The sequence below is a fragment of the Erpetoichthys calabaricus genome, chromosome 6, assembly GCF_900747795.2.
Source record: "Erpetoichthys calabaricus chromosome 6, fErpCal1.3, whole genome shotgun sequence".
In the NCBI taxonomy this organism is placed as follows: domain Eukaryota; kingdom Metazoa; phylum Chordata; class Cladistia; order Polypteriformes; family Polypteridae; genus Erpetoichthys; species Erpetoichthys calabaricus.
Window position 1 is genome coordinate 83,997,502 of NC_041399.2, and position 12,819 is coordinate 84,010,320.

The window sequence follows — 12,819 nt, forward strand, 5'->3', positions numbered from 1 at the left end:
TACCTTTACACATAAGCAGAAGTCAAAGCCAGATCTACCTGCCTTATAAATCAATGGTTGAAGTGGGTCTCCTTACTTTACCTGAATTTCATCCTTTTTGGTCTTATCCATACCGGCAGTTAATGTATGCATACCACATTATCAACCCATATTTAGAAAAACAAAGTGTCCTTTCACCTAGCTTTCACACTAAAAAGGGTTCATGTATATTGGTGTGCTTGCAGAAACTTCATGCAGAAACCAACTCTGGATTCAACAGTTACCAGCCAAAACAACAAGGAGTACACCAGATCTTTTTTCCACTTCAGTCACTGCTTATAACCTTTTCTTTAAAAAGCTACTAAACATAGAAAGGTTTGCTTGTAATTAATGTACAATTTTTGACTATGAATACTGCGAGCCACCATCCAGAAGATGATGTCATATGGTGCAACTTCCACGGGTCATGTAAATGCGATGGAGCTCTGTTGCTAAGAACATATGTAATGTAAAATTAAAATATGTGAAAAAGTATCAGTTACACTAAAACAAAACTCAAAACACAAAATTTAGAAGAGAATTAAATTCAGGATGTTCCACAACCAAAGAACATCCAGAAACAAAATTGAACATGTAATAAAATAAAAATCTATGAATTCATGACTGTCTATACGAGGATTATCCCTGCTTCCCTTGTTGCGTGGCTGTCCATGAAAACCACTCCTGCTCACTCCCCACATTGTACTGCTCTCCTGGTCACAGTGGTGATCACTACTCTTGCTTCATTTAAAATAGTTTAAATGCTTTTACAGACAGTTAGACAGCTTGTACTATACATACAGGGTCTGGACTTTCCGTACATGCAGGAGGAGGCTAGGAAGATGATACGGTTTTAAATAACCAGCACATCAGATTAGTTCCTAGACATTCACATTTTTTTATTTTGTTTTCATGTGTCACCATAAGAATGCACATGGTATGTGAACAGTTTTGGAAAATGTTCATTTGTAATTAATATGATATATTTAATAATATGTACATTTTCTGGTGGAATAACTGAATTGAGATAACTATAATGTACATAAGCCAAAGTTTGTTAACAACAAAAATTCACAATGTTATGTTATGGAAGAGGTACTATTTCATCTCAAACATCAGTATTTTGGTTCATTTTTCAGCCCCTATAAATAATTGTATATAATGCCCCCCCACCCCCAATAATGTGCACACCAAAGCAAATAATCTACTGCCCCTTTACCAATACTCTACTGCCAAACCTTGTCCTCCCAGCTCCAAAATCATCCAATAATAATACCCTGCTCTTAAATGCTTCTGGAAGCATTTAAATGGTTTATTTTGGGGTCAGGGGTATACTTTGGGTCCATTACCTCCTAGTTGTCCTAGGAGTGACTTCTGTCTTGAGCTACACTTTCTAAATAAAGGTGCCAGGCAATTCCCAAGTCACCTGTTCATTATAATGGGTAGATTGGAGCCATGTATGCCTAACAGATCCCCAGAATGCACCTGGTCTTTTAGACCTGGAGTGACTAACTCTGGAATTTTTTCCCTAGTTAAGATGCCCAGTGCTCAGGACTGACCAGAGCCTAGTCCAGCATGCATTATTATTACATGTTGTGCATCTTTTGCTATAATATCACACTTTCCATTTCATGTCTCTTACTGCACATAATTTCCCGCATACCTATTGCTGACTGAGCTCCCACTGACAACATGTAAACCATTTGTTATGGTGTTGCTGGGTTCATAACCCTGGTTCAAGTTTGGTCTTTGTTAATTTAATGTTTTATTGTTTTTCAAATATTATTTGCCATCCTATATTATTGATTATGTTTGTGATTATTATGTTTTCTTACGTTCCTCATGCTTTATAGGAGGAACATGAAGATGTGGGGCCACCTTGACATCACATCCAAAGGACCACCTTCAGCCTTTGTATTGTGAGGTTGATTTGCAGACTGTTCAGTGGGTCATTGATGTTTTAAAAGTGCATTTATAGTAAGCATTGATTTTTCTGATTTCTTGGATTTATATGCTACTTGTTTTATTGGGGTATTACCTATTGAACTTGTTTGCTTTTGACTGCCTTTTACGCAAATCCTTTTTACCTCATTTATCAACTGTTCTGCTTCTTTTTGCTTTCCAGTAATAAACTCTCAATTCATAAAGATTCTTTTTTGGGCCCGTGTAGACTGAAGCCTGCCTGTGGATTTGGGAGGTCATGCTGTCTGGGGTGGTACTTATTCCGGGTAGTAAAGGCCCTGGCCTGGTTTATGGGTTTCTTTGAGGCCCTGCGCTGTTATGATCTCTGTTTTTCATAAATTATTTATGTCTTTTCCAAATTGCAGTCCTGGCAATCAACATATGGAATCTAATGCTTTGACATGCAAGGATTCAAAATATGTGGTCAGATGTGGTGTACTGGCATATTTTATAAGAGCACCGTTTTATTTTTCTGATGGGTGCTACTATTTTAGGAGCTTTGTAGTTGATGTTTCCCTTAATGCATTATGTCATGCTCATCTGTGACATCTTCAGTACGACAGTTTAAAGGTTGTGCTTAGCAGTCCCAGGGTATCTGAGTTTGACAGACAAGTCTTCTTATATTACGATACAAAAATTTTATTTTCCTCTTCTCTGTTTTCAAATCTCTGTTCTTGGACAATTTTTCGATTTTGTTTTGGTTTTGACACTGATTTGTGTTCTGTCTCAGTGTTGACCCTTTGCCCATTTGCTGATTACAATTCTTCTGGTCATTTTTAATTTTTCTGTAAACTGTATCTTGCGAGTCAGAACATTTGCTATTTGGAGTGCAGCTGAATCATAACACCATTTATTTTCAAATGATATATAGCCTTTATCACGGAAAGATCAAGAAAGCTTCCTTGGGACTGTTCACCTAATACAGTGAAGAAATGATTTAAAGAGCATTAGATCATCTGAGTAGTTATCACTCTAGTATGAAAGCCAAAGCTATAGTACACTTTTCTTTTAAGCAATATCTCTCGGAGAAAGAACTGCAATGTGCACTTAATGCTGGACTGACTTTATTTATTGGCATAGAATTGGAAGCTGCATAGTTTCAAGAAAGATGTGATGATGTGTATTACTCAGTATTAAATTGTACATCCTTTTATATTCAGAATGACATTAGGATGTTGCCTTGGCTTTATTTTTTACTTGAAGTTAAGCTGTTACACAGTATACATCTGGGCAGAAGTGTATCTTTTTTGCACAAAGACTATTGAAGCATACATATTTATCAAATCCATTATCACTGTAAAAGACATAAGGTCACCAAACAAAACTGCCCAACAGTTCCAGCCTACACTGTATCTCTGACCAGAAAACAATATATATAGTATATAATTTCAATTATAATTTCAATTATTTTGTTTGTTTAGAGAACATTATCTTTTTTATGTCAAATCAATGCATTAATATGCTAAGATAAATGAACATTCCTCCAGCTTAACAAAGAAGCTCAGCAGTATATAAAAAGCAAAGAAATACATACAAAGATATGGTGAAATCTTCAGCAATTCAGAAAGATCACGATGAGGTTTACCTATTAAAGCAACACACTAGATAACATCCATCATCTTTCACGTATTATAGACACAGCACGTGGCTTTTCTAGTGTTTTCATGTAGCAAAAGTTTTTGACCACACAAACTGGATTTTTCTTTGGAAGGTTTTATACTCAATGGGTTTTGGTGAGGGTTATACTAAATGATCAGGATGTTATACTCTTCCCCCATGGTAATACTTCTCACCAATTCATACATCTTGCATCCCTTTCTTATCCAAAAAGGTACCAGACAAGGATAGATCCTAATCTCAACTTCTTTTTAATATTATATGTGAACCCATCTTCGCAATTGTGTGTCAGTTACCCTTATTTTTCGAATACTTCTTTATATGCAAATGATATTTTACTGTTTCTTGGAAATGCTTCCTCTGATCCCCTTCATATCCTTAGTTTGTTCAACTCTTTTGAGACCCTGTCTGCTTATATAATTAACTGGTCTTAATCTGCTCTCCTCCCCTTAAACTCTGTATGCTGTCAATCCATTTTCCACCACACATTTCCCTGACAAGTTTGTTGAAATATTTACATACTGACTTCTCTCCTTTCTTGTAGGATATTGTAAAACTGAATTAATTTTACTTTCTTAGGAGTGTCAAGGATCCTATCTTCTACTTCTACTTTGACAATTAAAATACACATAGTTCTGTGCTTTAATTTTGTTAGTGCAACGTTTCTCCTCTCACAAGAGACTAATCATTAAGCACTTTATTCTGATTTCCAATAGACAAGGACAACCTCCTTTCTAATCAATTTTAGACCCATATCATTGGGTAGTTACTCTCTGGCCATGGATTTGGTTAAACCCACCCATAAACCCACCATCCTGGTTTCTTAATGAACTTAGTCAGGTCGATCCCAGACACCTTTCTGTATCCCCATACACATTTTTAAAAATAAAACTGTGCACATGTATTTCAAGTCCCTTCATTTTCTATTTTTATGCAAATTTGTCAAAAGGTGGAGAATCACCTTTGTTGTTTTCCAGCCTTGTACATACACACCCCTTTCTTGCTCTTCAAAACAATTTTTTTCATCCTCAGCAGCTCCTGATTTGTAATGTTCCAGTCACTGAGATTTAAGTTCTTTGTTCCTTCTTCTTCCCTGTTTTCCTACAGTATCTCCATCTCCAAGTCCTCAAAGCAAATGGCTCCTCATTCCACAGTCTTCCCCAATTCCCTTCCACCAGCCCTATAATTATGCATGCTTATTGCAACCAAAATTCAAATCAGTGGCATTTTTATATTGAACCCTACAGAAAGCATCTGGCAATTTCTGACTGTTCGTGTGACTTCCCGTCTTTCCACTGCATTTCTTGGAAAACTATCCTCAATAACTTTTCTATAACCATCGAAATTTCCAAATTATCGGCATGTTCAATTCAAATTTGTACACCATCTATACCATGGTTGGGAAAACTTTATAGTGTCAGGGCTGATTTGTCAATAATGACTCAAACAGCATAAAATCAAAATGTTCCTACTGTGTTAGGATAGGCTCCAGATTCCCTGTGACCCTGCTCAGGTTTGGAAAATGGATGGATGGATGTACCTACTGTATGAACCCAGGCAATCTATTTTACCAATTAAACCAATATATGATTTGATACTAAAAAAATGTATTAAGTGTAATTAAGCCTAATAGAGAGTCATTTTAAGGCAAAGTGATTTTTCTATAACACTGTGTCAGTGATGAATATGAAGCAACTTGCTTCTGCTCAGACTGTTAATATCAGCTGAAGAGCTGGACAGTGATAATAATTCATTCATTGCAAAGATTTGCTTTTTAAAAAATTTTTAAACAGAGTATTTCTCCCCTTGGGATTAATAAAGTAAGTATCTATCTATCTATCTATCTATCTATCTATCTATCTATCTATCTATCTATCTATCTATCTATCTATCTATCTATCTATCTATCTATCTATCTATCTATCTATCTATCTATCTATCTATCTATCTATCTATCTATCTATCTATCTATCTATCCATCCTTAGGGATACTTTGCAGCTGAACTGCTGTCTTCTTTCTTGGCCGCCCTCTGATGGTGCCTTGACCCTCCACAGCTCCTTCCTTGCAACTCCACGTGGTATGAAGGTGCTTACTGTAAGTTCACACCACTGGTTCTTCCTTGCACCCCTTGTCTGGCGTCAAAAGTAACACCCTCTGCCCTCACTTCCCTCAACTGCGTAAGATGATCAAAGCCAGGATTCAAGTGAGTTCACTGGTGGCCACATACCCAGGCCAATGAATTTTAAAAGTGGAGATGCACCACCTAAGTCCTCTTTACACACGCTCCCCTTCCTACATGCTGCTCCAGGATTAATTTTCCCATGATTTTCTACATGTAGAAAAATAGTGCAGAGCAGAAGAAGATATGTGTGCTAATGATGTTTTGCTTATGGTAAAACAAACACACAAATTTCTTCTGAAGAGGAAATATAAATGGTGTGTTTAACTCATCATTAATTATCATTATACTGGATCACTCATGGTGCCTCAACCCCTCTTGACATCTTGCTTGTGAGTTTTTAAAGGTTTACACCATACAATGGTCTTTAAGTAGATGCCTGCCTTTTCAACTTTTTATCAGAGACTGCAGCAAATCACGTGGCATCTCAGAGATGTTTCAAAGGTAGGTGCCTGGATAATGTGAAAAATGTCAGTGTTGTGTTTTAAAACTTGCTTAAAAAGGTGACTGAGATATTTCATATGAGGGTTGGGATGCTTGATATTTTTTTAGAATAGAAAGCATGTTCACTTTACCTAAGAAGCTCTGAGTAAGTAGTAGTATGTTATCTTAACTGTTTATGGAGTATGCTGACAAGAGCATCTATATCTAGAGTGTGGTTTATGTTAATCAGGCCTTAAATCAGGGCATTCAGGGGGAGATTTATGGTCATGATGAAACAGTTAAATCTAATATTGTATGTTTTGTGGGTCAACAGTACAATCTTACATTGCTTGTATTGCTCCCTTGATAATTGGCATTATAATACTTAAGCAGTTAAGAGCTTACATAAGTGCTGTTTTTACTGCATATGGGCAAAAGGAATACAAAAATAGCACATTATCTTACCAGTTACTGCATTATCATATTCAGTGATGAAATTCTGCTAGCAATTTGGCACTAAGGCATACTTAGCGTGTTTCTGAAATGTTGAGGTGCATGTTTATCAGAGGTATGGCAATAACATGAACTTCATTAACCTGCAATTCACCTTCACTCTATCGTGTTTAGCAAAAAGATGAGTTCACAGCATTGACAGACAACATTTGGCACAACACACATTTTGACTCTGGATGCATTTTTTACAGAGTTTTTAAATCTAATTTATTGAACTTAGTGCAAGAGTCACTGGCAGAGCTGAAGTTGACTGAATTCACAAAGTTAAGCAAGAATTTTGTGGCCTGTAGACAGGCGCCTTGTTAATCAGAGAGTCGATTTCCCTTGTGTTTTGCCCTAACAAGCTCTTTGGGATAGGTGCCAGTGCTATGTTTGGGATTCACAGTGTGGTTAGGAGAAAAGAAAATACTCACGGCATGCTTAGGTATGTATGTTGAACTTAAGGCCCTGTCTCTGGGCATGGGCCAAGGTCTGCAAACAGGCAAGGCACATACATCATTGTTATAGACTGTAGAGAAGCAGAATGATTTATAATAATCCATCTGTCAAAAAAATCTGAAAGTGGGTTTGGCATTCTGTCTCATTTTGTCTCTGATCCCACATAGGAAAGCAAAAACTTTATGGAAGGAAGGATTCATAGTCCAGCAATTGGGGGTTACTGGAGCAGTTAAATTTTCACTATATTTGAACAAATCTACAAATTTGTTAACAAAATTGTATTTTCTTTTAGTTATGTATAAGTTACTTTGAAAAAATGGATCAGCTAAAAGCTCTCCTCACTCTCCATCTATTAACCCCATCTTTTTGAGGTGGTACCACAGCGAGTAGGAATAATCAGTTCATTCTATACAGTATTTACCAATAGTTTCCAGGTCTTTTTAGAGAATTTCCAGGTACCCCTTGGCTAGTCAAAAGTTCTAATCCACCTAGTGTGTCCTGGACTTTCTCCTAGTTAGGCAAGCTCCATTACATGCCCAAAACACCTCAACTGGCTTGTCACCATACTGGTGCTAAAATCAGTTAAATGAATAAAACAAAAATGTAAAGAATTTCCACCCACCAGATATCTAATATTCCAGACTTCTGTAGGGCTGCTGTCTTTTAAAATATGGCCATATTCATATACATTCCAATAGGAAATAGATAGCATGGTAAAACTGGCAAGAACCACAAGAACTTTAATGAGCAGAGCTTCAGCCATGAAACTGTAAAATACAATAAAAAATAAAGCAAAATAAGTTCTTAATAAGCAATAAGACCTCCTTTTTGATAAGGTGTGCTAAAGCAGGAAAAGAGGCCGAAGACAAGAGAACATTAGGCTTATGCTGGCTGCCCAAATAAATTGTGGCTGTTCCATAACCTTCCTCCCAATGAACACATAATATAAAAACAGCACTCAGCACTGACGAAAAACATCCAGCTGTTAGGCAGATGAAAAATATTGGAACAGCTGTGTTATGATGGGCCCAAATCCACAGAAGCCCAAGACTAACAAACTGGATATAATCCAAACATTAGTTTGCTGTAATTAATAATGATAACTTGAAGAAATCTTTACTTTTATACCTTTTATGCTGCCTGGTGGTCTTAAAAACACTATATATGTAGTGAAATTAATCCATTTTAGGAAGTAATAAAAAAGTTAAATATTAAGACAGCAAAAAAAAAAAAATCAGCAATTACAAAAAGAATGCAGAGTGATGGGTCTTTCCTCTGCCTCAATTTCAGGAAAAAGCTTGTCTAAGAATTTGGGTTTTGTTATTTGAAGCTTTTTTTCTGCATAGTCTGCATTGCAAGTAAAGATGTGTTTGACTATGGGAAAAGAGAAAGAAGAAAAACAATCACTTACTGTCGATCAACTAGAAACACACCACCAATTTCCAGACATGTACTTCCAATCCAAAGTAAATAAAAGCTTGGGGGATGAATGGGAGGGTTGCAGCAGAGTGTACCAAATCTGTTTCTAGTGAGCAGAGAAAACAAATAAGGGATAAAACTGTGTATCAAAACAACCTACAAGACATAAGTGTAAGTACACTGGATGTTACGAACTAAGCATTCCCAAAATTGACACCACTAAGCAAATAGTAATTAATATTACAGATAGATAGATAGATAGATAGATAGATAGATAGATAGATAGATAGATAGATAGATAGATAGATAGATAGATAGATAGATAGATAGATACTTTATTAATCCCAAGGGGAAATTCACAGACTCCAGCAGCAGCATACTGATACAAAAACAATATTAAATTCCATCCATCCATCCATTTTCCAACCCGCTGAATCCAAACACAGGGTCACGGGGGTCTGCTGGAGCCAATCCCAGCCAACACAGGGCACAAGGCAGGAAACAATCCTGGGCAGGGTGCCAACCCACCGCAGGGCACACACAAACACATCCACACACCAAGCACACACTAGGGCCAATTTAGAATCGCCAATCCACCTAACCTGCATGTCTTTGGACTGTGGGAGGAAACCGGAGTGCCCGGAGGAAACCCACGCAGACACGGGGAGAACATGCAAACTCCACGCAGGGAGGACCCGGGAAGCGAACCCGGGTCCCCAGATCACCCAACTGCGAGGCAGCAGCGCTACCCACTGCGCCACCGTGCCGCCCCAATATTAAATTAAAGAATAATAAAAATTCAGGTAAAAACAGACAATAACTTTGAATAATGTTAACGTTTACCCCCCCGGGTGGAATTGAAGAGTCGCATAGTTTGGCGGAGGAACGATCTCCTCAGTCTGTCAGTGGAACAGGACAGTGACAGCAGTCTGTCGCTGAAGCTGCTCCTCTGTCTGGAGATGATACTGTTCAGTGGATGCAGTGGATTCTCCGTGATTGACAGGAGCCTGCTCAGTGCCCGTCGCTCTGCCACGGATGTCAAACTGTCCCGCTCCATGCCTACAATAGAGCCTGCTTTCCTCACCAGTTTGTCCAGGCGTGAGGCGTCCTTCTTCTTAATGCTGCCTCCCCAGCACACCACTGTGTAGAAGAGGGCGCTCACCACAACCGTCTGATAGAACATCTACAGCATCTTATTGCAGATGTTGAAGGATTCCAGTCGTCTAAGGAAGTACAGCCGGCTATGTCCTCTCTTGCACAGAGAATCAGTATTGGCAGTCCAGTCCAATTTATCATCCAGCTGCACTCCCAGGTATTTATAGGTCCATGAGGGGCCTGGGCCTCCTAAAATCCACCACCAGCACCTTGGTTTTGCTGGTGTTCAGTTGTAGGTGGTTTGAGTCGCACCATTTAACAAAGTCCTTGATGAGGTTCCTATACTCCTCCTCCTGCCCACTCCTGATGCAGCCCACGATAGCAGTGTCGTCAGCAAACTTTTGCATGTGGCAGGACTCCGAGTTGTATTGGAAGTCTGATGTATATTGGTTGAACAGGACCGGAGAAAGTACAGTCCCCTGCGGTGCTCCTGTGTTGCTGACCACAATGTCAGACCTGCAGTTCCCGAGACGCACATACTGAGGTCTGTTTGTAAGAAAGTCCACGATCCATGCTACCAGGTGTGAATCTACTCCCATCTCTGTCAGCTTGTCCCTAAGGAGCAGAGGTTGGATGGTGTTAAAGGTGCTAGAGAAGTCTAGAAGCATAATTCTTACAGCACCACTGCCTCTGTCCAAGTGGGAGAGTGATCGGTGTAGCATATAGATGATGGCATCCTCCGCTCCCACCTTCTCCTGGTATTCGAACTGCAGAGGGTTGAGGGCGTGACGGACCTGTGGCCTCAGGTGGTGAAGCAGCAGCCGCTCCATGGTCTTCATCACATGTGACGTCAGAGTGACAGGCCGGAAGTTGTTCAACTCACTAGGACATGATACCTTTGGGACTGGTGTGATACAAGATGTTTTCCAAAGCCTCGAGACACTCCCCTGTTCCAGGCTCAGGTTGAAGATGCGCTGTAGAGGACTCCCCAGCTCCAGCGCACAGACCTTCAGCAGTCGTGGCGATACTCCATCTGGACCCACTGCTTTGCTAGCACGAAGTCTCCTCAGCTCTCTGCTCACCTGCGCTGCTGTAATTGTGGGTGGGGATGTCTCTCCTGTGCTGGTATCAGCAGAAGGATGAGTGGAGGGTGCAGTACTCCGAGGTGAGAGTGGGTTAGGGTGGTCAAACCTGTTAAAGAAGTTGTTCATTTGGTTTGCTCTCTTCACATCTCTCTCGATGGTGGCACCTCGCTTCGAGCAGCAGCCAGTGATGATCTTCATCCCATCCCACACTTCCTTCATGCTGTTATTCTGCAATTTCTGCTCCAGCTTTCTTCTGTACTGCTCCTTCACCGCCCTGAGCTGGACTCTGAGTTCCTTCTGCACGTGCTGTGACATACTAACTTGCTTGCAGTCTACAAAATGTTCTCAATTGTCAGTTCTGCTGCTTTTAGAATTTTTTTCAAGATCTAATTTAGTGAACACACACCTCTTCAAATTCCAGTTTCTGTTCAAATAACTATTGTTACATAGTAAAGACTACTTTACCCATATTCTTCTAGTAAGAATTCATGGATCACTGGAGTTTCAGTTGTTAAATGCTTTTGTATACAAAGAAAACATATTTTTAGTATCTAGAAATATTCTTATCATTTTTAGGTATTTCTTGGTTGATTAAAAACTATTTTTAAGATCACATTTAAGACCAATTATGTCATTTTGGTTCTGGGTGGGGCTATCAACAAATTAAAGAGTTTCATTTAAAATTAAAATTTATCCTGACTCTCTAAATTCAAGTTTCATTAAGGTACTAGAAACTGAAGTACCTGTGCAACATTTTGCACACTGTGACTTATTATGTATGATTCAAGATATCATCACTTGATGTTTACTCCTGCAGCTTTTTCTTTTTAATGTATGGCACTGTAGCTAAGTATTTGGGTAAGAATGACAATAATCTGACAAAATGTCATCTTTGACTGGAGGCGTCAAGGGTGGTTCCCTCTCAGAGCAGTTAGGATTAGTGAATTTAAAAATCTTCCCATTTCACTATTCAACTGTTTGCTTACTTAGCATCCTCATCAAATATATGATGCTTTTCCAAATCTAATGTATTACATCTTCCCCCATCTGCTACTTCCCAAATGTAACTTAAGTAGCCATCTCTTACACTATATCCCCCGGCACTTGCCAATGTTTGCATAGGATGCACAGTGCTGAATGGGAACACCCACCAAGCCATGGCACCATATAACACAGATCATTTTTACCAGAGAAATGACAAATCTATAACAGACCTCCATAATTAGTCACAGCCTGTGACCAGCAATAATAAAGGATAGTTTGGTATTTTTCAAGTCAGTTATTTCTTCATCATGGTATATGTTAATTTGTCAATATGAAATTACATTCTAAAATGAAGCATTTTTTTTACAAATTTTAAAAAATGCCTAGCCTGCTGTTCTTGCATTATATAATGAAGGTAAAGGGTACAAAAGTCCTAATGTGAAAACAAATCTATTAAAAACTACCAAATACATCCACTTTGAATCAGCAAAATTTATAAAAAATGTGCCTTCCACATTTCTGAGGCATGCCTGTGACAACAAAAGTAAACTGGGAATAATACATTTTATTTTGATGCAAAGATGTGTTTCCTGTTCGTATGTCTGCTCGCAGTAGGTATCATGGGAGGAGTTTTAAATCTCCCCATTCACCAAATACAGTAACTAAAGCTTTGTCTCTGCAATTTTGTTTTTATTAATGGTTATGTTCTACTATGGCTTCTAACAAATGACAGATGTGCACTCAAATCATAACATTATTTTTTTCTAAACACCGCCTACTTTTTGCCAATTACATTGTGTAGTTATTTACAAAGCCTGCGGAGGGAGATTCATACCTAGTGGCAGGATGATGGGGAAAAGCGCACGTTTCATTGTTCACATAGCAATAAATCTGAACTGAACTGATTACACCTTATAGCATTATTTTTATAAAAACCTTAAATTTTTTAAAGAACCAAGCCACCTGCACGTCACCACTACGTTCACAGAGCTATTCACCATTTGCCGTTATGCACTTTCCACATGTGTGCTGTGCGCATGCATGATAAAAAATACTGAGAAAGTGAAAAAGGCAGAGAATCCATC

General features: G+C 38.7%; 1 protein-coding gene across 1 annotated transcript in view; it reads right to left on the reverse strand.

The window, feature by feature from the left end:
- Positions 1–12,819, reverse strand: part of LOC114653444 (uncharacterized) — a 50,136-nt gene that overhangs the window by 20,035 nt on the left and 17,282 nt on the right. The window contains exons 3-4 of the mRNA XM_028803784.2: positions 8,563–8,676; positions 7,774–7,918 (exon numbers count right to left, since the gene is read on the reverse strand). Of these exons, the coding sequence (XP_028659617.2) occupies positions 7,774–7,918; positions 8,563–8,676 (259 nt within the window). The remainder of the gene's footprint in view (positions 1–7,773; positions 7,919–8,562; positions 8,677–12,819) is intronic.